The sequence below is a fragment of the Eleginops maclovinus genome, chromosome 16, assembly GCF_036324505.1.
Source record: "Eleginops maclovinus isolate JMC-PN-2008 ecotype Puerto Natales chromosome 16, JC_Emac_rtc_rv5, whole genome shotgun sequence".
NCBI classification, from domain to species: domain Eukaryota; kingdom Metazoa; phylum Chordata; class Actinopteri; order Perciformes; family Eleginopidae; genus Eleginops; species Eleginops maclovinus.
The window spans coordinates 23798656-23826016 of record NC_086364.1 but is presented as its reverse complement, the minus strand read 5'-3'; the positions used below and the strand labels follow the sequence as shown (position 1 = coordinate 23826016).

At 43.0% G+C, this 27361-nt stretch overlaps 2 protein-coding genes across 9 annotated transcripts in view; both read left to right on the top strand.

Annotated features, from left to right (window-relative positions):
- cpt1a2b (carnitine palmitoyltransferase 1A2b) overlaps positions 1 to 4800 on the top strand; it is a 38517-nt gene extending 33717 nt beyond the window's left edge. The window contains 1 exon segment of the mRNA XM_063903837.1: positions 944 to 4800. Coding sequence (XP_063759907.1) covers positions 944 to 1066 — 123 coding nt within the window. The 3' untranslated portion in view covers positions 1067 to 4800.
- Positions 4801 to 5516: 716 nt separating this feature from the next.
- On the top strand, positions 5517 to 21172 carry LOC134878069 (uncharacterized). 8 transcript variants are annotated; one of them, XM_063903856.1, is made up of 14 exons: positions 5791 to 6394; positions 6511 to 6564; positions 11180 to 11249; positions 11340 to 11402; positions 11744 to 11794; positions 11870 to 11953; positions 12838 to 12973; positions 13210 to 13221; positions 13759 to 13794; positions 14332 to 14514; positions 16026 to 16055; positions 16606 to 16712; positions 17356 to 17412; positions 19452 to 21172. In XM_063903856.1, the coding sequence occupies exons 1-14, from the start codon at positions 6372 to 6374 to the stop codon at positions 19539 to 19541; spliced, it is 996 nt and encodes a 331-aa protein (XP_063759926.1). In that variant the 5' UTR covers positions 5791 to 6371; the 3' UTR covers positions 19542 to 21172. The 8 variants fall into 8 exon arrangements, with proteins under 8 accessions (XP_063759931.1, XP_063759932.1, XP_063759934.1 ...); XM_063903861.1 differs by lacking the exons at positions 5791 to 6394; positions 6511 to 6564 and adding an exon at positions 5517 to 5584; XM_063903862.1 differs by lacking the exons at positions 5791 to 6394; positions 6511 to 6564 and adding an exon at positions 5711 to 5730.
- The last annotated feature ends 6189 nt before the right edge of the window (positions 21173 to 27361 follow it).

Below are 27361 nucleotides of genomic sequence, written 5' to 3'. Positions count from 1 at the left end.
GAGGAAGAGGGAATTACAGTCACTGCATTTTTGTCTGCTTTCATTTCACTTTTATTTTTCAAAGACCAGCAGTATTTACCAAGGGTTGAGAGATCAGTGCTTCTGCACTGTTACCATTTATGGGATGTTCATACTTCACATGCTCATTGATAGAATGGGAGGATGAAACCCTCTTTAGTGTCGCATGCATGCACACAGCAGAGCACACAGTGAAATGTGTCCTCTGCATTTAACCCATCCTAGTACTGGGAGCAGTGGGCAGCTATTGTGCAGCGCCCGGGGAGCAATGGGGAGGGGGGATTGGAGGTGTCTGGTGGCTTGCTCAAGGGCACCACAGCAGGGCCTAGGAGGTGAACTGGGACCTCAAAAAAGTAACAGTCCACTTTCCATATTTCAAGTCTGTTTAGGGACTTGAACCGGCAACCCTACGATTCCCAGTCCAAGCCCCTACGTACTGAGCCACTGCTGAAATATTTACGTTTTAAACTTTTGTGTTTTTTATATTTTATTCTTCTCATTTTATCTTTTAAAATACTTCTATTCATTTGTTATGTATTAATTGATAATGTTAATTTCTAATGTGGATTTTAAAATACCATTTATGCACCTTTCTTTACAACTTCATTTGTCTTGTGTTTATTATTTTATTTAAGTAATGTTTTAATAATCTTATATTACTGATTTATTTAAATATTTGTTGAAAATATTTCCTAATTAGTTTTAATAATTTTTTAATGTAATTTTTTGAATAGTTTTATTATTTGTTGTTTTTTTACAAATTATTCTCATCTTAATGTCAAATTCAAACTCATTGTCTGTGTAACCCTCCTTGACGTTAACTGCTATCTCAAAACATATTTTCTCAAAGTTCAGCCACCTTTGCTTCCTCTCTGTGGTTCTGAATCTCATTCTCTGTTCCCACTGTCTGTTAATTCCCCTCCAGGACTCCCACAGGTTTGGAGGTCAGATCAAAAAAGCCCTAATGGACATCATCACCGTCCTCTCCGCTGACGCCAAACCCTCCTCTTCCTCCAAAGGCCCGACCCAGAGCAAGAAGCAGCTCTGAGGCTGAGCTCTCCACCACCACCACAAAGACCCTATCATCCCATCAAACAGAACCCATTATCCAGATATTAAATAGAGTGGTGCAGGGATGACGTGGTGCTCCTTAAAGGCAGCATCTCCCTGGTTCCCTCCGCGATAAACTAATGGGATTTTTCTATTGGATTTTAAAACTTAATTAGCAGGCTAGCTTACCTCGCTAATTCTGAAAACAAAAGTTTATGATAATAACGCGTTCACTTCAGCAGGATAATCTCCACATATTAACACTACAACGTTCACCACCGCTTAGCTAAAGGTATGTTATGTTGCTGTAGTTCCTCTATAGCCCAACATTAGCCTCCTTTAGCTTAGCGGTGGTGAGGTGAAGTCATGTGACCGTGCTGTAGTTCCTCTATAGCCCAACATTAGCCTCCTTTAGCTTAGCGGTGGTGAGGTGAAGTCATGTGACCGTGCTGTAGTTCCTCTATAGCCCAACATTAGCCTCCTTTAGCTTAGCGGTGGTGAGGTGAAGTCATGTGACCGTGCTGTAGTTCCTCTATAGCCCAACATTAGCTTTTTACTTCAGAAATATGTGCAGATTATCCTGCTGAACAAAAGGTGGACAGGAAGTGCTAAAATGCTGACTCATTCCTGCACCAGATTATTTTAAGGGCTTTAAAGCATCGAATAAACTAACAAAAGTGCATTTTATATCAAAGATGATAACATAACTTTTAGGCCTGGTTCAGAAGACGCTCTCCACCCACACTCCCATCGACATGATTTGCATTCTTCCACTAAAAGTTAAAAAGCCAGGACAAAGCTAACAAATATTCTTCTGTAAATGTTTTGTACTTCCTTTTTTCAGCGCCTTTTCTGTCGTTTAGATTTAGATTTATGAAGAGTGAAAACTCCACTTTCTGTGAGAATATGAAACTGTGACGGTGGATTTTTTAAAGTAAGAGGGAGCACAGGTCAGCACTGAAGAGAGGAGGAAGTCTTTAAGAGGTTAATCTGCCTGACGACTGGCAGACAGCATTAAGAGTCTCTTAAATCTCACTAAGAGTGAAAAGTTAGGGGTCGTGTTAAAGACCAGGAACACTTGGAGGAAGGGAGGTGTTAAAGGAGATGGATCTCTATCAAGGGAACGTTTCTCACAAATTCAAACTCCTTTCTTATTCTATAAAGTCCTTCCTGGTACTGACTTGCTTTCATCACCTGATCTCTGGACAATCATTATAAAGCTCAATCTCTGTTGCATTAACTGGTTTAAAGTTTAAACAACACAGTAAAGAACAAAATCCCACTCAAAATCAAAGTGCTCGTTAAGTAGCTGTATTAATTTATTTTAAGTCATAGTGATTTAATGTTGTCTCTGGTTAAAATAATCTAAATGAATAATCTAGAGTCTCATTTTTGACTCCTTTGTCCTCGCGCAGCTCCTATTGGCTAGCGCTCCAACACTTTGTACATGATGGGCGGGACATCTCACAGCAGGTGGACCAATCAGAGCAGACTGGGCTCTGGTTTCCGAATGCTAATCTGATTGAATACAGAGGAACAAAGGGATTTTACATAATAAAAACACAACAGAAGTGAACTGAAGACCAGCCTCTAAAGACATTAAATAATAGAAAATAAAACCTGTTCCAAAAGAGTGGGTTTTTAGATTAGGGGTAACTATGATGAGGTTCATTATCCAGTGAGTATCAGGGTTTCATTGTTTGAAAACCCTCATAGCAGTGGAATTTCTTCAGTATCCAGGCAGTTTTCGGACAGCGATCAGGCGTTAAATAGTAAATTGTAGTTAAAAGTGATGATTGTTTTATTTATAGCCCTGTTTAGGGAAGATGGAGCAAAGAAGGAAGTGAGGATTAAAGGGACTTTTCAATTGTAATATTTCTGCTGAATCATAGAAACCTTCTCTAATGGTCCTGAGTGCCCCACCCCCCAACCGTCTCCCCAAATTCATGTTTTATTTTTTACAAAAGTCCCCCTGTGGTTAGCTGTGTTTTCTTCAGATCGTAGAAAAGGACTGAGAGTGCCGTTGCACCGCAATGCAAAAAATGCTCCTCCAATGTGACTGCATGTTGGGTCTGAATCTGCAGTTTCGCTCACACATTGCAAAGTAAAAGGGATCAGTCTGACTCTTGGACGCTTGATAGTGGAAATGAACCATAAAGTCCACTGGTTTATTAGTTTAGGAAGGAGACAAAAGGCAGTAATCCTGTAACAGATTTCAAACAAATGCAACCAGATGTTTCCGGTCCCTCTCTCACCCCGTCAGTATGGCTCCTCCTGTCACAGTTGTTACATTCACAGGAACAGATTGGAGGTTTTTTGTGCTTATGAGGGTCTTATCCGGGGTCGGTGCAGGAGCTCCAGCACGGAGACAAAGCCTCCAGGCGGCAACAATCACTTAGAGAATCGTTCATGGGTTCTCAATCCAGCAAAACTGTGCCAACACCTTCTGAATGCACGGAAATCCCCTTTAATAGTCAAAATGAAGATTTCTGAGCAAATATATTGAATATTAGGACGATTTGTAGTGTTTGTGCATTCAGTCTGAATCAACCATGAATACTGTTCAGAAATGTGGATTTATTGGCATGTTAAAGAGCAGTAGGTTATATCTGTTAACTTCACTTTGAAACCAGAAATGACACTTAAACCATGTGACGGTAACTCGGATCGAGGCCTGATTTCCGTGCCCTAACTCCTGTCTTCTTCTCCGGATGAGAGCCGACAGATTAACGTCCTTTCCCTGAATCACGCGTGTGGCAGAGGTTCAGAAAAACAGCTCAATGCAATGGTGTGTCTGTGTCTGTGTCTGTGTCTGTGTGTGTGTGTGTGTGTGTGTGTGTGTGTGTGTGTGTGTGTGTGTGTGTGTGTGTGTGTGTGTGTGTGTGTGTGTGTGTGTGTGTGTGTGTGTGTGTGTCTGTGTCTGTGTCTGTGTGTGTCTGTGGGGGGGTGTTTTAAATAACCTTGGACCTCCTCTGTTTGTGTCTCAGGTTAATTATTAAGAGGCTCATTTTTCAAACTGTTGTTCTGCCCATTTACATTTATTTTCTCTGTTACACACACACACACACACTCACACACACACACTCAGTCTTTGATAAACCTCTCAACACTTTTTCTACAGTACACATTGCACACGGACAACTCCTCTACATGAGCAGGAAACATTTCCCCATCGCAGTTCCCCTCTTTCCCGTGTCCTTTTTCAGGAGTCTCTGCGTCTCTTATCGAGGCTCTATTCTGCTTTTTGGTAGTAGTACCCCTCCTGTAGTGTGTTAGTGCATGTCAATGGTCTGCAGATGCTAAAATCCCAAAGTTCTGGGACATAGAGACATCACTATGGGACAGGCGCGCTCCTATTGGATAGCGCTCCAACACATTGTAGGTGTGAGGCTAAGGGGGGGGACAGCTGGATACAGTAGATTCAGTTTAAAGGATCAAATGAAAACCTACTGTTATATATATTCTAATAGTATTATGGGATGGTTGTTATCAACAGTTTGGACAATGAGCCTCTCACTAGATTTAGCAGCAGGTCATAATTAGCATGTTAGCATTAATAGTAGCGCTGGTTTCTAACAGGTGTTTGTTATCAGTGATGTTTCTGAGTTAACACTCCAGAAGATGATGATGATGATGATGATGCTTCTGAAGTGTATCTAAATGTGGATTTTCTTAAGAAGGCCTTTAACCTCCGGTGACGGCGTGGGAAATAAAAAACTTGCCGACCCTAAACTGCTTCTGTCTGCTCTGTATCACTGGATTGATTTATTGGCTGTAACCTAAAAGGATTTCATCCCGATATAATAATAATAATTAAGATGTATATAATTCAATTAACACAATAGGGAAGGTGTTTCCAGAACAGGAAGGAACTACCTTATACCCATTGGGTAAATCTATTTGAAATACTTTACATTTCACAAAACCCTGACATAAATATAGTTCCCATTAAGAAAATGTCAGAAGTGAGTTATTAAATCAGTAAGAATCACTGTCATATGTTTAACCTGTATTTCTCCATCGTAGTTTAGGACTGTGACTCAATATATTTAGATGCATTTTATTTTCTAGTGTTTTTATTTTTATCTTTATTTTTCATCGTTTTTTCTTTTGCACTATTTCTAAATAAAAATCCGTATTCATAAACCTGAGTCCTGCCTCCTGTGACAGGCATCTGCACTCTGGGTATGTTGGGTTCGTTATCAGGACTAAAGGTGTGCAACATAAAACAGATTTGAATGTATGCTATACGATAGTTTGGGGGGGGGGGGGTGCTAAAGTTGAGCGTGAAACTGATATCAATTTGATCTAACTGATGTAATGAGGGGATGTTGAGACCATTACATCATGACAGGGAGTTCTTGTAACTTTCCCCGTCTTAGAGAGAGTGTGTGGGGGCGGGGGGGGGGGAACTCCAGGCCGGCCGTTGTCACCCTCTTAAAGGGGAGTGCTGAAGGTAGAAAGTGAAAGTAAATAATTGATGCAGGCGCGCGCAGGAGCTCAACAGCACAGCACGGTGAGCAGACCTCATATTCATATCATCCTTATCATTATCATCATAATCATCATTATTATGGAGTGTTTTAGAGCTGAGTGAGGGCTGGAGAGGGTTTACAAGTGGAGAGGTGTGTGAGCAGGGCCGCACGGAGTCTGAAGTGAGAGGTATGTGCTTTCTGAGGGAAATGCGCAGAGAAACCGGAGTGGTTACACAGCGATGGGCCATTTAGTTCCAAAACGTAATACAGTACATATGACTTATTACGGTCTTTTTAAAGCCATAAGTCATATTATGCATCAATAAATATAACTTTTAGATAATTATATTTATTGATGCATTTATTGCAGCTCATTAATTAAAGCTATCTGTCTGGCAGTACATGCTGAACATTAGGAAAACAGCTAGAGATTAAACTCATTTTCTCATTTTCATATATATATATATTTAGGGGGTCTTCAGCCCTAAATAATTTTATGTTCATTTATTAATTTATTTGTTATTTTTTTAATGCCGACAAATTCAATATAATGTGGCCAGAATATGAGTTCACATAAATAATCATACAACCAGTCATTATTCACTTAAATATGGTCATAAATCTTAGTTTCCCTGTAGTGAAAGGTAGAGTCTGGGTCAGTGCGTCGTTATCCAATCCATTCCACCTGTTCATAGAGCACGCCCACATCACTGAAATCCAGTCCACGTTTTCACAAACTCTGCATCCGGGTACCCGCAGCATGTACCGGGAGCAGAGCACACAGAGCCGACTAGAGCAGCATAAGGAGAAGAACGTGAACAAGAATGGATGTACGACAATTTTTCAAGAGAGTAAGTATTGATCACTGCTGTTGGTGACAATAAGTTAGCTCCAGCCCCCCAGCTAACAACAGAAAGCCCCATGTAATTAATGAACGAAATGCTCCCCCACCCCTATTGACCTGTAGGAGTCAGGGCAGAGGAGCAAAGAGAGTGAGAGGGGAGAATCCTCTACTGGGAAGGTGAGTCTAAAGGATTTCACAGGATAGTCATTTGTGATGCAGACAGTCTTGGAATTTTATGGAACTCGATATGAATATGAAATACGAAACCTTTCAGTCCAGGTGCACCACATAAGACTTAACTTGAGCTTTTATTTAGGAGAGCAATGATTGGAAAGTGGAGACAGCCAAGAGAGAGATATATAAGCCAAATTAGCCTGGCCCAAATATTTTCAAGAGTAGGCTACCATAATATGACTAAGTTAAGAAATCAAGTCATATTATTCAGGACTTGAAATTACAAACATTTTAGTCACATATGTGCCCAAATGTAATCTGTGCGTCTTCAAAATATTTGGGAGTAAACAATGATTGTGTTGTGAGCAAAAGTCATGGCATCAGCCTCTTTGTTGATCAGTTCTTCATTCAATTCGTAGGCTAAGGGATAACGGCCGTCGAGGTGCACATTACACCAAGTGAATGGACGCAGCGGAGTCCATGCGTAACAACCTGATGATGTGTTGATGTGTATCCTGGCGCTGTCGTTCTAGAAAGTAGTTCGTAGTTCATTTAGTTGTCATGGTTGCCTTGTTTGTTTATACCGGCCCGCGCATTGTTTTTGTACGTAGGTTTTAATTAGTTAAAAACAAATATAAACCATCAATACGAAACATGACAATAAAACCATTAGCTAGACGCTGATCAACCGTTAGACGATCGATACTGGTTGTTAATGGTTACCATTCATAAAAGCATTGATATGGAAGGTGATTTCACTTTTCTAGTGGGACTTTAAGGTGTCCAGGTTATACAGAATTAATGTACACCCCATTAGCCAATCAGAAAAGAGTATTCCATCGAAGAGGGAGATACATTGTTTTAATTCATCTTGAAGGGTCAGGCAGAAGGAGATGCAGTGGGAGAAAAAGATCAACAGGCAAGGCCAAGGCAGGGAGAGCAAGGGGATCCAGAGATGGATCAAGAGCCAGAGGAAGATCAAGATATTACAGAGAGAAAGAGAGCAAACAGACCAAGAGAGGGAAATCGATGAAGCAGCTGCAGCATCTCACTCCACTACAGGATTTAATTTAGGTGACAAAGACACAGGGCGCAGACAGGTAAAGCTGAAGAGCTACCCACAAGATAGTTTTGGTACGCAGAAGCGAGCATTTCACCACAGCTGGTTTGAAAAGCACAGCTGGTTAGAATATTCAGTCGATCACAATACAGCTTTCTGCTTCCCATGTAGAGTGCTTAGCAAAAACATCAAACATGATAGTCAGGTCAGTTTGGTCAGTAGTGGTTGCAAGAACTGGAAGAAAGCTTTAGTCATCTTAGACAAACATGAGATAACACAAACACATAAAGACAGTGTTGTTGCATGGAAGAGCTATCAGGCAACTAGAAAACAGGGAAATGTTGCACAGATGATAGCTTCAGCAAATGTGAGTGAGAGAGAAGAGAGAAGAGAATATCTCAGGAGAATTGTTGCAGTCACTTCTATGTTAGGGATACGGGGACTCCCTTTTCGTGGCCATGATGAAGGAAAAGGCAGCACAAACAGAGGGAACGTTCTTGCGTGCATGGAGCTTTCCTGCAAAAACATAACCCCCCATCAAATGCTCAGTATACCTCAGCAACCTCCCAGAATGACATGATTGACTGTTGTGCCCAGGAAGTGACAAGTGTCATTGTATCTGAAATGACTAAGTCCAAAATCTATGCCATCATGGCAGATGAAGCAAGAGATGTCCAATCAGAGCAGTTAGCTGTTTGTGTCAGGTATGTGTCAGACGGGGCAGTGAAGGAACGTTTCCTAGCGCTTGCGGAGATTAAGTCATTTGATGCCCAGTCCATTGCAAAGGAGCTGCAGCAGCAGATTCAAAGAAATGGTCTTGCAGAGCTTAAGTGTGTAGCACAAACTTATGATGGTGCAGCTGTCATGAGTGGGACCACTGGAGGTGTACAAGCACATTTTAGAAGGCTCCACCCTGAAGCTATCTATGTCTCAACCTGGTGTTGTGCCATACTTGCAAGGCCATCCCAGAGACTGTGGAGCTTTTCAGCTTGTTGGAGTGCGTTTACTCCTTTTTCAGCACCTCCCTAGTGAATCATCATAAGTTCATGGAGACTCAGACAAGGCTTGGATTGAGAACAGTTGACTTTGTCCAACTTTCAAACACTCGCTGGGCTTGTCAGTTGCGGTCAATCAGTGCAGCTCTTGACACGTTGTCTGCCATTTTGGAGTGCCTTTCTGCTATTAGATCCCCCATGGCTGTTGGTCTCAGAGCAAAGCTCTATAAGTTCTCAGCAGTCTATGCACTGCTGATCTTTCAGGCCCTTCTGTCTGTAACCGAAGGACTCCACAAGCTCCTTCAGAAAGAGACTTTAGACCTGGCAGAAGCTTTGATCTGCAAACAAGCAGTGTGTGACACACTTAAGGGAAAACGCACAGATGCATTTGCCACAGAGCTTTATGACAGAACCAAAGCCCTGCGCCACACTCTCAGTATCCCTGAAGAAGGTGCCAGGACAAGGCAAAAACAGAGGGAAATGGGTGATTTTGTGCTGGAGACAACTGCAGGTGCACGCAATGAATTGAGCAGCTCAGACACATTGAAAGAGAGTTACTTTTCCCGTGTGTGGATAGGATGGTTGGCGAGCTTGAGCAAAGATTTTGCAGTGTAGACGCAGGGCTACTAAAAGGCATCCAGGCATGCAGTCCGAATCTGAGAACTTCTTGAGTGAATCACACTTGAATGAACTTGCAAAACACTAGAGCATTGACCTGAAAACAGAGGAGGTTCTGGTGGCCAGAATCTTTCTTGCCCTGGAAAACAGAGGCAGGATGTTCACCCAAAGATATGTTGTGCACAACCTCCTTGATTCAGACATGTTTCCCTCCCTGAAGGCAACCATCCAAGTTGCTTTAACAGTGCCTGTAAGCAGCTGCTCGTGTGAAAGGTCCTTTAGTGTACTGCGCCGGCTGCACTCCTGGCTACGCCAAACAATGGGTCAGAAAAGACTTCACAGTCTTGCAGTCATGTCAAATGAAAAAGACGCACTTCAGCACCTGAATCACAACAGAGTGATAGAGGCCTTTGCCACCCTTAAAACAGACGGCATTCTTTGATGCTTCCACCCACCAAGAAACTGCCAATTGTAGGCATGTTATTTTAAATGTACTTAGTGAGAACACAGCGCTCTTTGTTTTGCATCGTTTTGGATAATACATGTGGGCTGTTAATGAATAAGAAGCATTGGTTGAATAGGGCAGAGTAACTGTGTGATGGTTGATTGTTGTTGTTGATGCTGTGAACATACAGTACTTCCTGTGTTTGTTGTTGTTCTGTATTAAAGATGTAATGGTGGCCCGAAACATTTACACAGTAAAGGATCTGTTAAATCTGTCCCAAAGTGTGAGGCAATTTCTCAGTTTTTGTTAGCTGTTTGTGAAATGAAACGCTCGCTCACATCCTGTGCATCTCCTGGGGGCTGAGCCCCCCCTGTCCTTAAAACCTAGTGACGCCCCTGGGTAAAGGGATGGTGAAAATGCTTTTAAAAGGAGCAACCGCTTTGGCTCTGAGAGAGAGAGAGAGAGAGAGGAGAGAGGAGAGAGAGAGAGAGAGAGAGAGAGAGAGAGAGAGAGAGAGAGAGAGAGAGAGAGAGAGAGAGAGAGAGAGAGAGAGAGAGAGAGAGAGAGAGAGAGAGAGAGAGAGAGAGAGAGAGAGAGAGAGAGAGAGAGAGAGAGAGAGAGAGAGAGAGAGAGAGAGAGAGAGAGAGAGAGAGAGAGAGAGAGAGAGAGAGAGAGAGAGAGAGATGGATGGATGTCATTAGAATAAATAGCATTTCAAAAGAAAGTAAAAAATATACATTTGGGACAAAATGTACAGAAATTATAAACAAAATATAAAGAAGCAGGGTCTGTCTGTCTGTCTGTCTGTCTGTCTGTCTGGCTGGCTGGCTGGCTGTCTGTCTGTCTGTCTGTCTGTCTGGCTGGCTGGCTGTCTGTCGTTCTGTCTGTCTGTCTGTCTGGCTGGCTGGCAGGCTGGCTGTCTGTCTGTCTGTCTGTCTGTCTGTCTGTCTGTCTGTCTGTCTGTCTGTCTGTCTGTCTGGCTGTCTGTCTGTCTGTCTGTCTGTCTGTCTGGCTGTGTACTCATTTGGTAGTATTTATACTGTGATTGCCCTCTAACGTTCTGATTGATATGTTTCTGATTGATATGTTTCTGATTGATATGTTTCTGATTGATATGTTTCTGTGATTGATATGTTTCTGATTGATATGTTTCTGTGATTGATATGTTTCTGTGATTGATATGTTTTTGTGATTGATATGTTTCTGATTGATATGTTTCTGATTGATATGTTTCTGTGATTGATATGTTTCTGTGATTGATATGTTTCTGTGATTGATATGTTTCTGATTGATATGTTTCTGATTGATATGTTTCTGATTGATATGTTTCTGTGATTGATATGTTTCTGTGATTGATATGTTTCTGATTGATATGTTTCTGATTGATATGTTTCTGTGATTGATATGTTTCTGATTGATATGTTTCTGATTGATATGTTTCTGTGATTGATATGTTTCTGTGATTGATATGTTTCCCTTGTCTCTGCTCTCTCCTCCCAGTGTGAGTCCGGAGGGATACAGCAGTGGCAGCATGACATCATGGAGACCCGTGCCCCCCCTGCTTCTCTTCGTAAGTTTGTCCCACAGCAGAATATGACTTCTCATAATTCATATTTGACCGTAGAGACACAGACCTGATGACACATGTCTTGTCTGCTAGGTGTTCCTGAGCACGATTCACCAATCAGAGGCAGGTTGTGATTTATTTGTGCCAGAAAAATGGGTACGTATGATCAACAACATCAGCTCCTAAAGTATTGAGCTGTACGCTTCTGTTCTCAGTGGTTTTATATAAATAAGGGAAGTCTTTGCTGACTGATTGGTAAATGATATGTAGTTCCAGGCGGGATATAACACCCAGTGCAAAGACGTGGCTCAGTCACGGCTTTTTAAGTAGGGGAAAGGCTCTTTGCTAACCAGGCGGTAATTGGGGTCTGGCTACAGCTGTGTTTTGCAGAACAGACTGACATACCATGACCCAGACCATCATGCCCGGGGCAGTTTTACAATTCAGTGGTTCTTAACAAGAGTTCTGTTTGTGTTCTTCTCTGTTCCACTTTACAGAACGACAAGCTAAACCAGAGGTTAGGCATCGTAGACACGGAGCATCCCAAGGTGGGTCACTGACGCTTCATCACATCGTTTAAGACCAACGACTTTATTTGACTGAGTGTGTTCTTCCCAATGCAGGACATGATGAATTGCTCTGCAGAGCGATTATGCAACATTGGAAACACGTTTGGGTGTAACCTGCTGATGGACTGCGGCAACAAAGTAAGTGAAAACCTAGCAGTGTGATTGTTTCTTTAAAGAGTCCCTGCTGCTGTGGTACAGTATATGGTCTGCTATAAAAGTGGACTGAGAGGACTCTTTAAAGTAGAGACTCTACATACTGATATACACCTGAACATCAGCAGGAGAGGACTCTTTAAAGTAGAGACTCTACATACTGATATACACCTGAACATCAGCAGGAGAGGACTCTTTAAAGTAGAGACTCTACATACTGATATACACCTGAACATCAGCAGGAGAGGACTCTTTAAAGTAGAGACTCTACATACTGATATACACCTGAACATCAGCAGGAGAGGACTCTTTAAAGTAGAGACACTACATACTGATATACACCTGAACATCAGCAGGAGAGGACTCTTTAAAGTAGAGACACTACATACTGATATACACCTGAACATCAGCAGGAGAGGACTCTTTAAAGTAGAGACACTACATACTGATATACACCTGAACATCAGCAGGAGAGGACTCTTTAAAGTAGAGACTCTACATACTGATATACACCTGAACATCAGCAGGAGAGGACTCTTTAAAGTAGAGACTCTACATACTGATATACACCTGAACATCAGCAGGAGAGGACTCTTTAAAGTAGAGACACTACATACTGATATACACCTGAACATCAGCAGGAGAGGACTCTTTAAAGTAGAGACTCTACATACTGATATACACCTGAACATCAGCAGGAGAGGACTCTTTAAAGTAGAGACACTACATACTGATATACACCTGAACATCAGCAGGAGAGGACTCTTTAAAGTAGAGACACTACATACTGATACACACCTGAACATCAGCAGGAGAGGACTCTTTAAAGTACGGCGCTGATGATCTCGTTGTTTGTGTTTTCTCAAAAGGATGATGGAAATGGGACGAGTCCCGAGTGTAATGGGACCATCACTCACTATGTTTCCTACTATGACTTCATCTGCCTCTATGCCATACAGCAGAATCTGATTGAGGGTCTACACACAGATACTCGGAACTATTCAGGTACTTCAGTGAAAGTACTGATACTACACAGTAAAAATACTTGGTTGAAAGTACTGCATTTCATTAGTTTAGTTACTCAAGTAAAAGGACTAAGAAATGTAAATATCTAAATCTTCATTTCCTATAAAAACCTTTCATAACAACATCCTGTGTTCTAACGGTTTTACGGAGAACACTTTTTGGTAAATATATACTCATTAATGTCTTTTTGTGTTCTTTTTCTCCGGCTTTATCAGTCTGCAAATATGGTGAGTACACATCCTGTGTGTGTGTGTGTGTGTGTGTGTGTGTGTGTGTGTGTGTGTGTGTGTGTGTGTGTGTGTGTGTGTGTGTGTGTGTGTGTGTGTGTGTGTGTGTGTGTGTGTGTGTGTGTGTGTGTGTGTGTGTGTGTGTGTGTGTGTGTGTGTGTGTGTGTGTGTGTGTGTGTGTGTGTGTGTGTGTGTGTGTGTGTGTGTGTGTGTGTGTGTGTGTGTGTGTGTGTGTGTGTGTGTGTGTGTGTGTGTGTGTGTGTGTGTGTGTGTGTGTGTGTGTCATGAGAGCTTTGGTTTTGATTTCACAGTATGAATGGATGTGAGAACACACAGGTGACGGTAGTGGTGTTTGGCCTTGATTTCAGGAGGGTGAGACACCACCACGGTGAGACCCTGGTGGTGTCTCACCCTGGTGGTGTCTCACCCTGGTGGTGTCTCACCCTGGTGGTGTCTCACCCTGGTGGTGTCTCACTTATTGACTTCTAAACCTTCGTGATGTCACTCTATAAACGTCTTGTCTGCTCTTGTTCACAGCCACGGTATTCATGCTGTATCAACGAATAGTTGCCGGTAAGTGACCTGTTTCCTGGTCCTTAACACTCCTGTGGTGATGAAATCTTGCTGACGCGTTGCATTTCTGCCACCTCCCGTCCATGTCTCCTGATCCCCGTCAGAGTTTGCCCACTGAGAGAACCATGGTTGCATACGCCACCTTCTGTTGTTGTAGCTTCTGCAGTTTTGAAACACATTTTCTCCACGCATGTCTCTCCTCTACCTGCATTACACTTTGAGTATTTCACAGAGGGACATTCTCAAACATTTGCTAAACTGAATTTTAAACTCCGGCAAATATGAAGTGAGGTTTGGTCAGGAAACACATTTTCATAAGGGTCCTAATTTAATATGAAGAGCAAAGCCTCCACACGGTGTTCAACGTGGCATCAGTTTAGCAGGATGCTACCCGCTAACGTTCGCTTTAAAAAGTACCTACTGCTGCCACAGGTGGCCTATCCCTCTTTGTATTGAAGTGCTTTATCCTATACTGCTCTTATTGCCTACAAAGCCCAAATTATGACATGGTATTTCTGACTGACTGCCTTTATTCAGATTCAACACCAACAACAACAACCTCACAAGCCAAAGTATTGACACATCCAACATTAAAAACAACATCATCATCATCATCATCATCATCACCATCATCAACAACAACAACAAGAACAAGAACAACAACAACAGCAACAACACTGGCACCAAATTCCAGAACAAGCCCAATTAAAGGAACCAATGGTAAGCTAACTAAACTACTACCTGAAAATATATTCAACTTTATTTATTTATAACTTATGTTTAATAACTAAAGCTGTGGAAACGTGCTGCAGCTTCAGAGACGACGCAGACACAGAAACACAAATCCAGAAACATCTGCAGCAGCTCTTCAACACATGCAGCATCTAGAGGACATTCAGCAGAGGAGACATGAGCAGTTTACTAAAAGCTGCAGAAACCAAACACTGCAAGAAGCTCCAACACAACGGAGACCAGGGGACACTAAAGAGAGACGCACACAGCTGGAGACCAGGGGACACTAAAGAGAGACGCACACAGCTGGAGACCAGGGGACACTAAAGAGAGACGCACACAGCTGGAGACCAGGGGACACTAAAGAGAGACGCACACAGCTGGAGACCAGGGGACACTAAAGAGAGACGCACACAACGGAGACCAGGGGACACTAAAGAGAGACGCACACAGCTGCAGACCAGGGGACACTAAAGAGAGACGCACACAGCTGCAGACCAGGGGACACTAAAGAGAGACGCACACAGCTGGAGACCAGGGGACACTAAAGAGAGACGCACACAGCTGGAGACCAGGGGACACTAAAGAGAGACGCACACAGCTGGAGACCAGGGGACACTAAAGAGAGACGCACACAGCTGGAGACCAGGGGACACTAAAGAGAGACGCACACAGCTGGAGACCAGGGGACACTAAAGAGAGACGCACACAGCTGGGACCGGAGCACTGGGGGGCGTTCAGGATCAGAAAGCTAATAATTTAATTTTTGTCTTTTTTTGTTCATTTTTGTTTTCCCCAACTTTTTTATAAATATTGTTTTTTTCCATTTTCTTTTTTTAAATGTTGTCAAAAAAGATTTTGGGTCAGATATTTTTCCGTCAACTGTTTTTTGAAGCCAACCTTTTCTTTTCTCACCGTGTTCCTGTTTGGTCTCCTCCTTTTGTATTTACAGCGTGGCATGTTTCCTCCAGCTGCTGAATGTTCTCTAAATGCTGCGTGTGTTGTCCAGCTGCTCAAGATGTTTCTCGTTTTGGAAACAATTTCTATATCCTCTGATGCTTGGACACATCTATACTATAATGCCTTCAACAGAGAAAGGGAAACGGCAATCTTTTCTGAGTTCTAGACTCGTTCATGCACCACTTGATTCCTCCAAATAGAAGAGAGGGAGGACAGTCTGTCAGCAGCTCAATGATTGGCTGAAATAAACGTGAAGATATTTTTCCTACGCTGAGCTTCATACGGATGCATGGTCTTACAGTGGAAGAAACAAAGACTAATCCCCAACAATCAATCACGTGCGCTGCATGCAGGAAATGCAGTTTTGCTTTTTGCCAGAACGTCTTCTTTTCACTTCACACGACGGCATGCTTCTTGGATCTTTTCGTAATATTTCCAAAGTGAAATTTCTTGTTTCATTGCTTCTCTTGAAGAATAATGCCCTTTCACAATGTTAGTTTCTCAATTGTACTGATGTCTATTTTCTATCTTTGTCATAGACCAACATTCAGACAACATCGTTGGAGATGGTAAGCTTCCTCCCTGAATCCAAATGCTTGTATTTATTTTATAAGAGGAGAGTTCGGTCGCCAAGACGAAGTAGTGTGGGAAAAAGGACATAAAACAACCTGATGTTTGATGGTCGGCCAACAGTCCCAAACCATGAAACAAACAAAGATATAAACACAGTTATTTCTGTAAAGTCACTCGAGATACTGACTGGAAGCTGGATAAACAGGAAGGCAATTCAAACTTAGAAACACCATTCTTTAGGAGGCTGTTCCTGCAGAAATACAGGAGAGATACACAGAGAGATACCGCCACTCCTGGCCTTCCAAATAAATGTGTAGCCTTGTTTGTTGTGAATAATGTCAACATTAAAATACCGCCTTGTTATTCCTTTACTAAGTTTTTCCTATTTCCTCATTTATCCTACCACTTACTTCAGTTTTAACAGTTAAATATGAAGAAATAAAGCGTCCTCTTTATTCCCTGGCGTTGATTGTAAGGCTGTTCCCTCATAGAGTCAAATGTTTGTGTCCGCTAACACTAATTAAAGTTGTCTCTGATCTTTCTCAGAGAACTTCACGCTGAAGAACATCTTGATAGTCTCCGTGGTTTTGAATCTGCTCCTGCTGGTCTACCTGTTCGTGCAACAGAGGTGGAACCGGGAGCGCAGACAGTCGGTGAGTTCAGAGTGTCTGTAGATACTAATTATCCGTGCAGTCAGGAACCAGTCGAACCGCCGCTCGTTGGATGGCAGGTAGACAAGCACTCGATAGATATTTGAGTCTTGGAGTCTTTGAGGGTGGTCCAACAATGTAAACACCGCAGCACAGATTATCTACACTCCCATATCATGTTTCAGAGGCAGAGGTGTTACGCGATAGCTTGCAGTGTTCAGCACACAGAAACACTCGGTAGGTTTCAGTAAAGTTTGCAGTAGTGCTGACAGGCAAACTTTAGGAAGCATAAAGTGGAACCGATGAACTCTTAGTGTGATAGAAACATTCTGTACTGCCCATTCATGCATGTTGTGTAAATGACTTCCTCACATTGATCGGGTTGACCTTGCAATATGCAATATATATCTGGCTGCTATACTTTGTTTATACTTTGTTGTGTATTTTGTAAACTGTGATTCTTGTGTGTATATATTTTAGTATCTTGGTGAAACATTAAGCTGTCTTTGGCTCGTTCTGCTGTAATAATGAAAATGTCCCCTCTGTGGGACGATCAAAGGTATTCTGATTCTGATTCTTCATTGACTTTGCGGGTTGTGGTTCGGGAAAAGCGTCAAATAAACTTAAAGGGTCATTTCTTTTTCAGAATCTATTCCATGGGAACTCTGAGGGGAGCCCAGTGGGAGCTACAATAGATAATACGGTACAGATATCTTCTTAATATGGTCTGTTCTCTTTTTCAATCTGATGCAAACTCCCGTTACCCAAGACTTTCTTCACTAATGATGTGTTGCCATGTTAGACAGGTTGATGAACTACAGAGATTTTGGGGATGAGTCATCTCACTGCAGGTGGGGAGTATCGCTGAAACTCACTGGGTTAAAGACATCTTTAAAAAAATCAGAGGAAGGCTCGGAGGACAGAACCCCTCGTTATCTGTCACACACATGCTCATGCCAACATGGTGAAATTGGACCTATGCATTTAACCAATCCTAGTACAGCGAGTTTCCCGTACAGAAAAAAGGGAAATGATTGGAAAATAAAAGTGAACAAAAAAAAGTAGAGATAAAAAAGATGACATAAAACTAGATCAGATCAGACGTACCTGTATCAATCCCTGGGGGGAAACGAGTGGTTAAGCAGCAACAGAGAAGAGGAAACTCACACAGGATATGAAACACACATTTCAAATGAAAAACTAAAACAAATATATAGTCTGTCTCAGAGTGAGTCTGTCTCAGAGTGAGTCTGTCTCAGAGTGAGTCTGTCTCAGAGTGAGGTCTCAGAGTGAGTCTGTCTCAGAGTGAGTCTGTCTCAGAGGGAGTCTGTCTCAGAGTGAGTCTGTCTCAGAGTGAGTCTGTCTCAGAGTGAGGTCTCAGAGTGAGTCTGTCTCAGAGTGAGTCTGTCTCAGAGTGAGTCTGTCTCAGAGTGAGTCTGTCTCAGGGTGAGGTCTCAGAGTGAGGTCTCAGAGTGAGTCTGTCTCAGAGTGAGTCTGTCTCAGAGTGAGTCTGTCTCAGAGTGAGTCTGTCTCAGGGTGAGGTCTCAGAGTGAGGTCTCAGAGTGAGTCTGTCTCAGAGTGAGTCTGTCTCAGAGTGAGTCTGTCTCAGGGTGAGGTCTCAGAGTGAGGTCTCAGAGTGAGTCTGTCTCAGAGTGAGTCTGTCTCAGAGTGAGTCTGTCTCAGAGTGAGGTCTCAGAGTGAGTCTGTCTCAGAGTGAGGTCTCAGAGTGAGTCTGTCTCAGAGCGAGTCTGTCTCAGAGTGAGTCTGTCTCAGAGTGAGTCTGTCTCAGAGTGAGTCTGTCTCAGAGTGAGGTCTCAGAGTGAGTCTGTCTCAGAGCGAGTCTGTCTCAGAGCGAGTCTGTCTCAGAGTGAGTCTGTCTCAGAGTGAGGTCTCAGAGTGAGGTCTCAGAGTGAGTCTGTCTCAGAGTGAGTCTGTCTCAGAGTGAGTCTGTCTCAGAGTGAGTCTGTCTCAGAGTGAGTCTGTCTCAGAGTGAGTCTGTCTCAGAACTGGAAGTGTTGTCAGTCTATCTGAAGGTTAGCTACGTTAGCGAGCTAGCTCACAGCAGATCTGCAGTGACATCAGAAGGAGTCATGTGATCACTTTGTTAGAATAAGACCAGAAAACATTTCAGGTGAACATCAACAGAGACAGAGACAGCTTTATGACCCTGAACGTCGCCCAGCGCTCCGGGCCCAGCTATTTTAAGTTGACGAAACCCGTTCCCTTAGAACTGTCTTTCAGTCAGAAACACAGCTGGTTTCTGAGAAAGGTGCACAGTTCTTGAAGGTAATTATTAGTATGTATCACTCGATGAAAGATGCTTCTCACACACTACCTTGATAAACCCGTTTGTGTTTAACACACCCAACAGCCAGAAGCATTCCCCCCCTTTGAGAGTTTTTTCTTTGCTAGTTATTGTTTTTGGGCACAAACCTGTCTGTCTGTGTGTGTGTTCATCTGTGGGATGCCAGACTTATTTCTGCAGGGGGTTGTCTTACCTGAGCTTGTAATCACTTTCTTTAGAAAAAACCTGAAACAAATCCAAACCCAACTACTTCTGATTGAACATTGCATTTCAGCAGAGGTGGGAAGTAATTAGGTAGATTTCCTCATGCACTGGACTTAAGTACATTGTGAGGTTCTTACTCTATACTTTTACTCCACTGCATTTCAGAGGACCTAGTCTTCAAAGTGTTCATCCATTTAGGCTCTGAAATGTGTCTCTCTTTCCTTGTCTCACAGGGTTCAGAGTTGGAATCCAGCTTCACACTGTTGCAGATTATGAACAGGGATAATGTTGCTGGTGAAGAGGAACCCAGGCTGGGCGTCTGAATGTTCCCGAAGCATCGCAGCTGAATGTTCCCGAAGCATCGCAGCTGAATGTTCTCGAAGCATCGCAGCTGAATGTTCCCGAAGCATCGCAGCTGAATGTTCCCGAAGCATCGCAGCTGAATGTTCCCGAAGCATCGCAGCTGAATGTTCCCGAAGCATCGCAGCTGAATGTTCCCGAAGCATCGCAGCTGTCAGAATCAACCCTGTATCTGGAAGCCAGCAGAATGACCCTTGACGGATGGGAGGTTTTGTAAATGCCTGTATCCCAGAGGGGGAATCAACCAGTTGCAACACAATCGTTCCACGGCCGTCTCTGAGCTACACGGGCTGTTGCCCTGACATCAAAGGGAAATGAAGAGCTAAAGGACTGCAGGGAGTCAAGTTGGCTGGACCAGACTTTTAAACAGAGACAAGTGTTGTTGTTTTTTCCACTGCCCACACACAAACACACTGTGAAAGTTTCAAAAGAGTGTAGATCAAGTCCCAAACTGTGTAGAGCAGTGTATGGATGACATCATTTTCTAGTCGAGCCCGGAACTTAGCATAGCAAGGGATCCCTTAAACAAATTCAAATGGGATTTAGCTATTCGATTCTGGAAATCACAAACAAGTAAGATCTAAAGTATAAAGCTAAGCTATTAGCATCATGTAGTTCCAACTCTTTCCCCACTTCCGCTCGAGAGGGTCAGCAGCTCCTCTGAGGGGATGGTTTCACAGTATCCTCTGTTAGTGACTGCAGGCTTAGTGAAGCTACCCATCTATAAAGCTAGCTAGGGAATGTTAGCTACCCTGCTAGCTAAGTGACTTCTTCTTCAGCAGCTCCTACCGGCTCCGGACGTCGCTGTAAATTCTCAAATATATGTTTTTTTGGATGGATTAATCACATATTGTTGTTCCACACAGTGTGTTTCTCTTAATAACAGTTCATTTCAAAGCTTAACAGATTATCTGCCAAGTACAGGATGATAAAGCTACCAATGTTATGCAAAAGCACTGACACATTTCTGGGATTTTGACACAGGCTTTATGTCAGATAGACAGGTTGTGAGAAGTTAACTGTTAGCCTGCAGCTAATAAGCCTTTTGCTACCTGAGTTAATATATAGTTGTGTTTGAAGCATGAAGGACCCTGCAGGACAGGTGATGACTGAGAGAGTCTCTAAAATATAAATGCATGCAGCTTTCGGGTAGCATTGCTTCGCTGTACAGTTTGTTGTATCAGTAAATCTAAAAAGTCTAAAGACTCACTAGCTTCTCCCTCAATCCGTCCATAATGAAAGCAGACTGAGGAGGAAAATGCTCAAGCATAGCGTCGTCACACGCTCAGTGAGCCCTTTGCAGCGGGCCGAGCAGCAGATTTTGAATTATCAGTCAAGTTTTATTTTTATATGTTAATATCATGCGTTTGATTGTGATGAAGATGCAGCTATAAATACAAGTCATGTGCATATGATTTGAAACGCAGCTCTGTTTGCTATTTCAATTTTTACTGTATTAGGAAACACAAGAGCCTAAAGGACAAATAACAGCTGTGAACAAAAATACTGGTCTTCTAAAGCTTCAGAAGTACATGCTTTTTCTAGTGGTAAACCTCTAAAACATGCATATCTAATAAAAATGGTTTATACTTTTGCTGCCGTCCAGAAGCCTTTCATAATCACGACAACATTTCATTTAGCTTGACACCAAACTGCACTGTGATTGTATCTGGAATAAGGCCCTGCTTATGTGGTGCTTTGTTTACAGTGATTTATTTTGAATGTTTTTGGGGTTCCTAACGTTTAACCTCGAGCAATACTTTGCTTAATGTCGTATTTGAAGGCATCCTGTTTATCTGTCATGGTTTCAATACATGCAGTTAGCATTCCTGTACTTGTTCATACCTGCTGGATAATAATACTGACTGAGGAGAAATGTGAGTGAGCCTCATGTAGATGAATATCAGTGGGTTCAGCCTCATGTAGATGAATATCAGTGGGTTCAGCCTCATGTAGATGAGTATCAGTGGGTTCAGCCTCATATCAGTGGGTTCAGCCTCATGTAGATGAGTATCAGTGGGTTCAGCCTCATGTAGATGAGTATCAGTGGGTTCAGCCTCATGTAGATGAGTATCAGTGGGTTCAGCCTCATGTAGATGAGTATCAGTGGGTTCAGCCTCATGTAGATGAGTATCAGTGGGTTCAGCCTCATATCAGTGGGTTCAGCCTCATGTAGATGAGTATCAGTGGGTTCAGCCTCATGTAGATGAGTATCAGTGGGTTCAGCCTCATGTAGATGAGTATCAGTGGGTTCAGCCTCATGTAGATGAGTATCAGTGGGTTCAGCCTCATGTTTCTTTCCCCACTTCCTGTTCTAACACCGTGTCTTAGCTCTTTGGCTCTAGCAGTGTTGCAATCATTGCAATTTATTTAGGATCACTCACAGCTACACAGCTCCCAGCTCCCTCCCTCTCTCTCTCTCCGTCCCTCCCTCCCTCCCTCTCTCTCTCCCTCTCTCTATCTATCCCTCTCTCTCTCTCTCCGTCCCTCCCTCCCTCTCTCTATCTATCCATCTCTTTATCTCTCTCTCTCCGTCCATCCGTCCCTCCCTCTCTGTCTCTCTCTCTCTCCCTCCCTCCCTCCCTCTCTCTCTCTCTCTCTTTCCCTCCCCTCCCTCCCTCCCTCCCTCCCTCCCTCCCTCCCTCCCTCTCTCTCTCCCTCTCTTTCTCTCTATCTCTCTCTCTGTCTATCTATCTATCCATCCATAGTAAGCTAGCTAAATCTAGCTACCCAAATAACAAACTTGGTAGCGAATGTAAGCAGGGTAGCTAGCTATTAATGTATAATTCAAATGTGGGAACTTATTTAAGCTCGTATGGTTAGACAGTGGTGACCTCTGACCTGTGTCTATGGTCAGCAGAGAGTAATTGTAAACACACTGTGAACGTTCAGCTCCTAGGATGGAGTAATCACGTACTGAAGATCTGAATAGTCTATCTCAATACCAGTTCAATTAAAAGCTTAAATACTGTTTATCAGGCAGGTGAAGGTTGATGAAAGTAATAGCAAATACGCTCTAAAAGGATGTGAAGAAAAGGTTGGCAGAATAATGACGCTCCAGTAAAGCTCTGTGTGTTGCTTCAGAAACCGCTCTCTGCTGCAGTGTGTTTTAGATTAGCCACAACATTTTACAACTCTACACTCTGTAACTTTAAGATGTGCATGAAACATCAAAGTTCTTCACCAATAAAATCTATCCAATCCTATGTTCCTTATGTTGGTGTTCCAAGAGTTATCAGAACAGTATGTAACTCTTTCTTTAATAAGAAATGTGTCTCTGAAACCAAAACTGCAGCTCTTTTAACTGAATATGAAGCGCTTCCCTTTGTAAAATATAGTAGAGTCTATAGAAGAGCCTCCTTAGTTCGCTGTCATGTTGTAGACCAGGGGTGCCCAACCAGTCGATCGCGGTCTACCAGTCGATCGCGGGCTGAGTTCAGTCGACCGCGAGAAAATGTTGTGTGTAGGCTATCCTCCTACTGTTGTGTAAAATAGGCCTGCATTAAAACTTCCAACTTAAAACCTCTTAAATAGGCACAATGAACTGCTGATCGCGTGAAGCAGCGTGTAGATTTGTACAGCTATGGTAAAGTAGATCAGACATAATCACAGAAAACATCTCACGCGCTTCTTTCTATCTGCGCGCTCAGGGTATGGTTGCTAGGTTCTAACTAAGGACTCCGAAGGGCGTGAGAAGCTTGACTAGAGCGAGTGGATACTCCCATGGCGGCAGAAGCTACAACATCTTAAACTTCTCATTTTCATTCAGAGTGGGAGGAGGATTATTGTTTCGTGTGTTCGAATGCCAAGTCCATCTGTCTTATCTGCAATGCAAATGTGGCTTTACCAAAGAAAGGGAATTTGGAGCGGCATTTCAAGACGGTCCACAAGAGCTACGATACGAACTGTCCAGCTAAATCTTCACTGCGCGCCCGAAAAGTCAAGGAATTGAAAAGTCAGCTAGCAGCACAACAGTCCATTTTTACCAGGCCCAATACCACGAGTAAGGCTGCAACCACAGCTTCTTATCGTGTCTGTGGTGTTCTTGCAAAAGGAAAGAACTCTTTCGAGGATGGTGAGATTGTGAAAGAAGCGATTTTAAAAATCGAAAGGAGATTGTGTCTGCTGTTCAGGATGTGCAGCTATCAAGACATTCTGTTACACGGCGATGCGAGGGAATGGCGGAGGATGTTGAACAGCAATTGAGGAATGATGTTGACACATGTGAGTGTTTTTCTCTGCAAGTCGATGAACCCACTGATGCTGTGGATGTGGCTCAGCTATGTGTGTTCATTAGAATGGTTTTCGGCAATATGAGTGTAAAAGAAGAGCTGCTGACCATTTTGCCTCTGAGAGGGCACACAAGAGGCACAGATGTTTTTCAGGTTTGTATGGAATTCGTTAGTGAGAGCAAGTTGCCCCTCTTCAAATTCGTCTCCATTACAACTGATGGGGCTCCAGCAATGATTGGACGTACTGCTGGGTTCATTGGATTGTGCAAACAGTCTGAATCTTTCCCGGATTTCCTGAATTACCATTGAATTATTCACCAGCAAGGGCTGTGCGGGAAGATTGTAAATATGAAAGACGTGATGGATGTGGCTAACAAGATGGCCTGTTCTGTTCGGGTCAGGAGTCTGCAGAGGCGATTATTCCGTGCGCAACTGGAGGAGACCGGTGCAGAGCACACAGATCTGCTGCTGCACACAGACGTAAGGCGGCTCAGCAGAGGTACATTTCTGGAACGGTTTTCTGAATTGTTGCCCGAAATTAAAGACTTTCTGAAACGTTCAAACCATGCTGAGTATGCACAGCTAGAAGACAGTCAGTGGCTCTTGGGTTTCGCCTTTCTTACTGATCTGACTGACGAGCTCAATCACTTGAATCTAGAGCTGCAGGGTAAGAGCAAACACATCATCAACATGATCAGCTCCGTGAACACCTTTATAAGCAAGTTGCTGCAGCTGCTATCAAGCAGGTTGCAACAGTGAGATCTGCAGAACTCTCCACACATGGACACAGAACTTAAGCGTCAGGGCAAAGACTGTGCGGAGCTTGAGAGTGCACGTTATGATGATCAAGTGCAAAGCATCTTGTCAGAATTTGACAGGCGCTTTACTGACTTTGCATCCATTGAGCCTGTTGTCAGTCTTCTCAGTTTTCCATTTGGGGAAAATATAGATGTGGATTGTATAACGTCCAAAGTGGCATCACTCTTCAACCTGGAGAGCGGTGCCATTGAGATTGAGATCCTCACACTAAATAATGACATTGAGCTCAAATCAAGAGACCTGACACAAAGGTCCAATTCTGGAATCTAATGCAGATAGAGAAGTGCCCCAACCTCAGACACACTGCAAAGAAGTTGACTGCACTTTTTGGATCAACATGTTTGTGTGAGTCTGCCTTTTCACATATGAACATCATTAAGTCCAAATACAGATCCACCAGGACTGATGACCACCTTGCGGCCTGCTTACGGCTGGCACTCAGCTCCTACTGTCCGGACTATGAGAGACTAGCTTCCTCCTCTCAGTGCCAGAAGTCCCACTAAGGTGGAGAACCACTTTTCCAACTTGAATTAGGCATTGTATTAATTGGGTTGTATGTTGTTGAGTTGTTACGGGCCAGTCCCAGGCCTACTTGTGCTTATTCTTTGCGCAACGTACATTTACTTCAATACATGTACTATTATTAAAAGTTGATCTTTGTGTCAGAGCATTCTGTTATTATATAGGTGCAAAATTAATTGTGGCTATGCTGTGGCTTTCGATATGGCTTGGTAGATGGTAGAGGTTGGGCACCCCTGTTGTAGACTGTCCACACTTGCTCAATGTTCACTGTGAAGCACGGCTTTAAAAAGTCACAAACGAGAAAAGAGTTGCAGGTTAAAAGTTTGTCTCTTCAAAATTATCTTGACTCTTGAAACCTGTGCTTTTTTTTGGGAGCAAACACATCATTAACAGAATTAGTGCCTAAGAACATTTTAGCCAACAGAGCGTTATTAGCATTAACGTTCCTGATCAAACTCTACCTTTATATTCAGTCTGCTTTGAGTTCTGCTCTCTTGAGACAAATATTTGGCTGCTAAATGTTTAGCTTACTAGTAATACATTTTTCGAGGTAATCAGAGGTTTCTGCACCTGGACAATATGAGGGTGAGAGCCACGGAACTCAACCGAAACAGCTTGGGAGTCCATCCTTTCATTTCGTTTTCAATATTTCTGATTTCAATCTCTTCTTTTTAAATGAAAAAACAACTCATTATAACAAACATACTGTAGCTTGAGGAGAGGTAAGACATGCACGCGCAGTGAAATCATGTTTACCTGAGGCTACGTTTAGTTATGTGACTACGCAGCTCAATCATCAGAATGATCAGTTCGTGAAACTATGTGAGGTTACATGCCATGTAACATATGAGATTGCCATCTGGTATGTTACATTTCATTTTCAGGGGGGTAAAACCAGACATTGCTCAACAATCCCTTAAAATACCAGCATTGAGACATCCGGGCTGGGAGCCAATTCCTTTTCATACTCTGTTTTCCATTCCATTCTCACAGGCTCAGAGTTTATTGTCTTGTTGTTTTGCCAGAACTACTAAGAGGGGATCACATCAGTCCAGTTCTGAGGTCTTTACTCTGAGAGAGGGGACCACATCAGTTCAGTTCTGAGGTCTTTACTCTGAGAGAGGGGATCACCTCAGTTCAGGTCTGAGGTCTTTACACTGAGAGAGGGGACCACATCAGTTCAGTTCTGAGGTCTTTACTCTGAGAGAGGGGATCACCTCAGTTCAGGTCTGAGGTCTTTACTCTGAGAGAGGGAATCACATCAGTCCAGTTCTGAGGTCTTTACACTGAGAGAGGGGACCACATCAGTCCAGTTCTGAGGTCTTTACACTGAGAGAGGGGACCACATCAGTCCAGTTCTGAGGTCTTTACTCTGAGAGAGGGGACCACATCAGTCCAGTTCTGAGGTCTTTACACTGAGAGAGGGGATCACATCAGTCCAGTTCTGAGGTCTTTACACTGAGAGAGGGGATCACATCAGTCCAGTTCTGAGGTCTTTACTCTGAGAGAGGGGATCACATCAGTCCAGCTCTGAGGTCTTTACTCTGAGAGAGGGGATCACATCAGTCCAGTTCTGAAGGTCTTTCCTCTGAGAGAGGGGACCACATCAGTCCAGCTCTGAGGTCTTTCCTCTGGCTTCCTGTCTGTCAGAGAACTGGTCTCAAAGTTCTGCTGCTGGTTGATAAAGCACTGAATGGTTCAGGCCCAGAATACATCTCTGATCTCCTGCTACATTATGAACCATCCAGAACTCTCAGCTCTTCTGGGACGGGTCAGATTTCTGTCCCCAGAATTAGAACTAAACAAAGTGAAGCAGCGTTCAGTTACCATGCTCCAAATATCTGGAACAAGCTGCCAGAACCCTGCAGGTCCGCTGCTGCTCTTACTGCTTCTAAATCCAGGCTGAAAACACTTCTTTTCGCCGCTGCTTTTAAAGAGCTGTTCTGATCTCACACTGCACTGAGACTTTCATTCTGTGACTTTCATTCTGTGACTTTCATTCTGTGACTTTCATTCTGTGACTTTCATTCTGTGACTTTCATTCTGTGACTTTCATTCTGTGACTTTTATCTTTGCTTTCAAATGGCTGTTTTTAAAGGCCTTCTGTAATGTGTTTCTGCTGCACTATTTCTAAATGCTCTTTATGTCTTTCATGATTATAGAGCACTTTGAATCGCTTTGTGTTGAAATGTGCTTTATAAATAAACGCG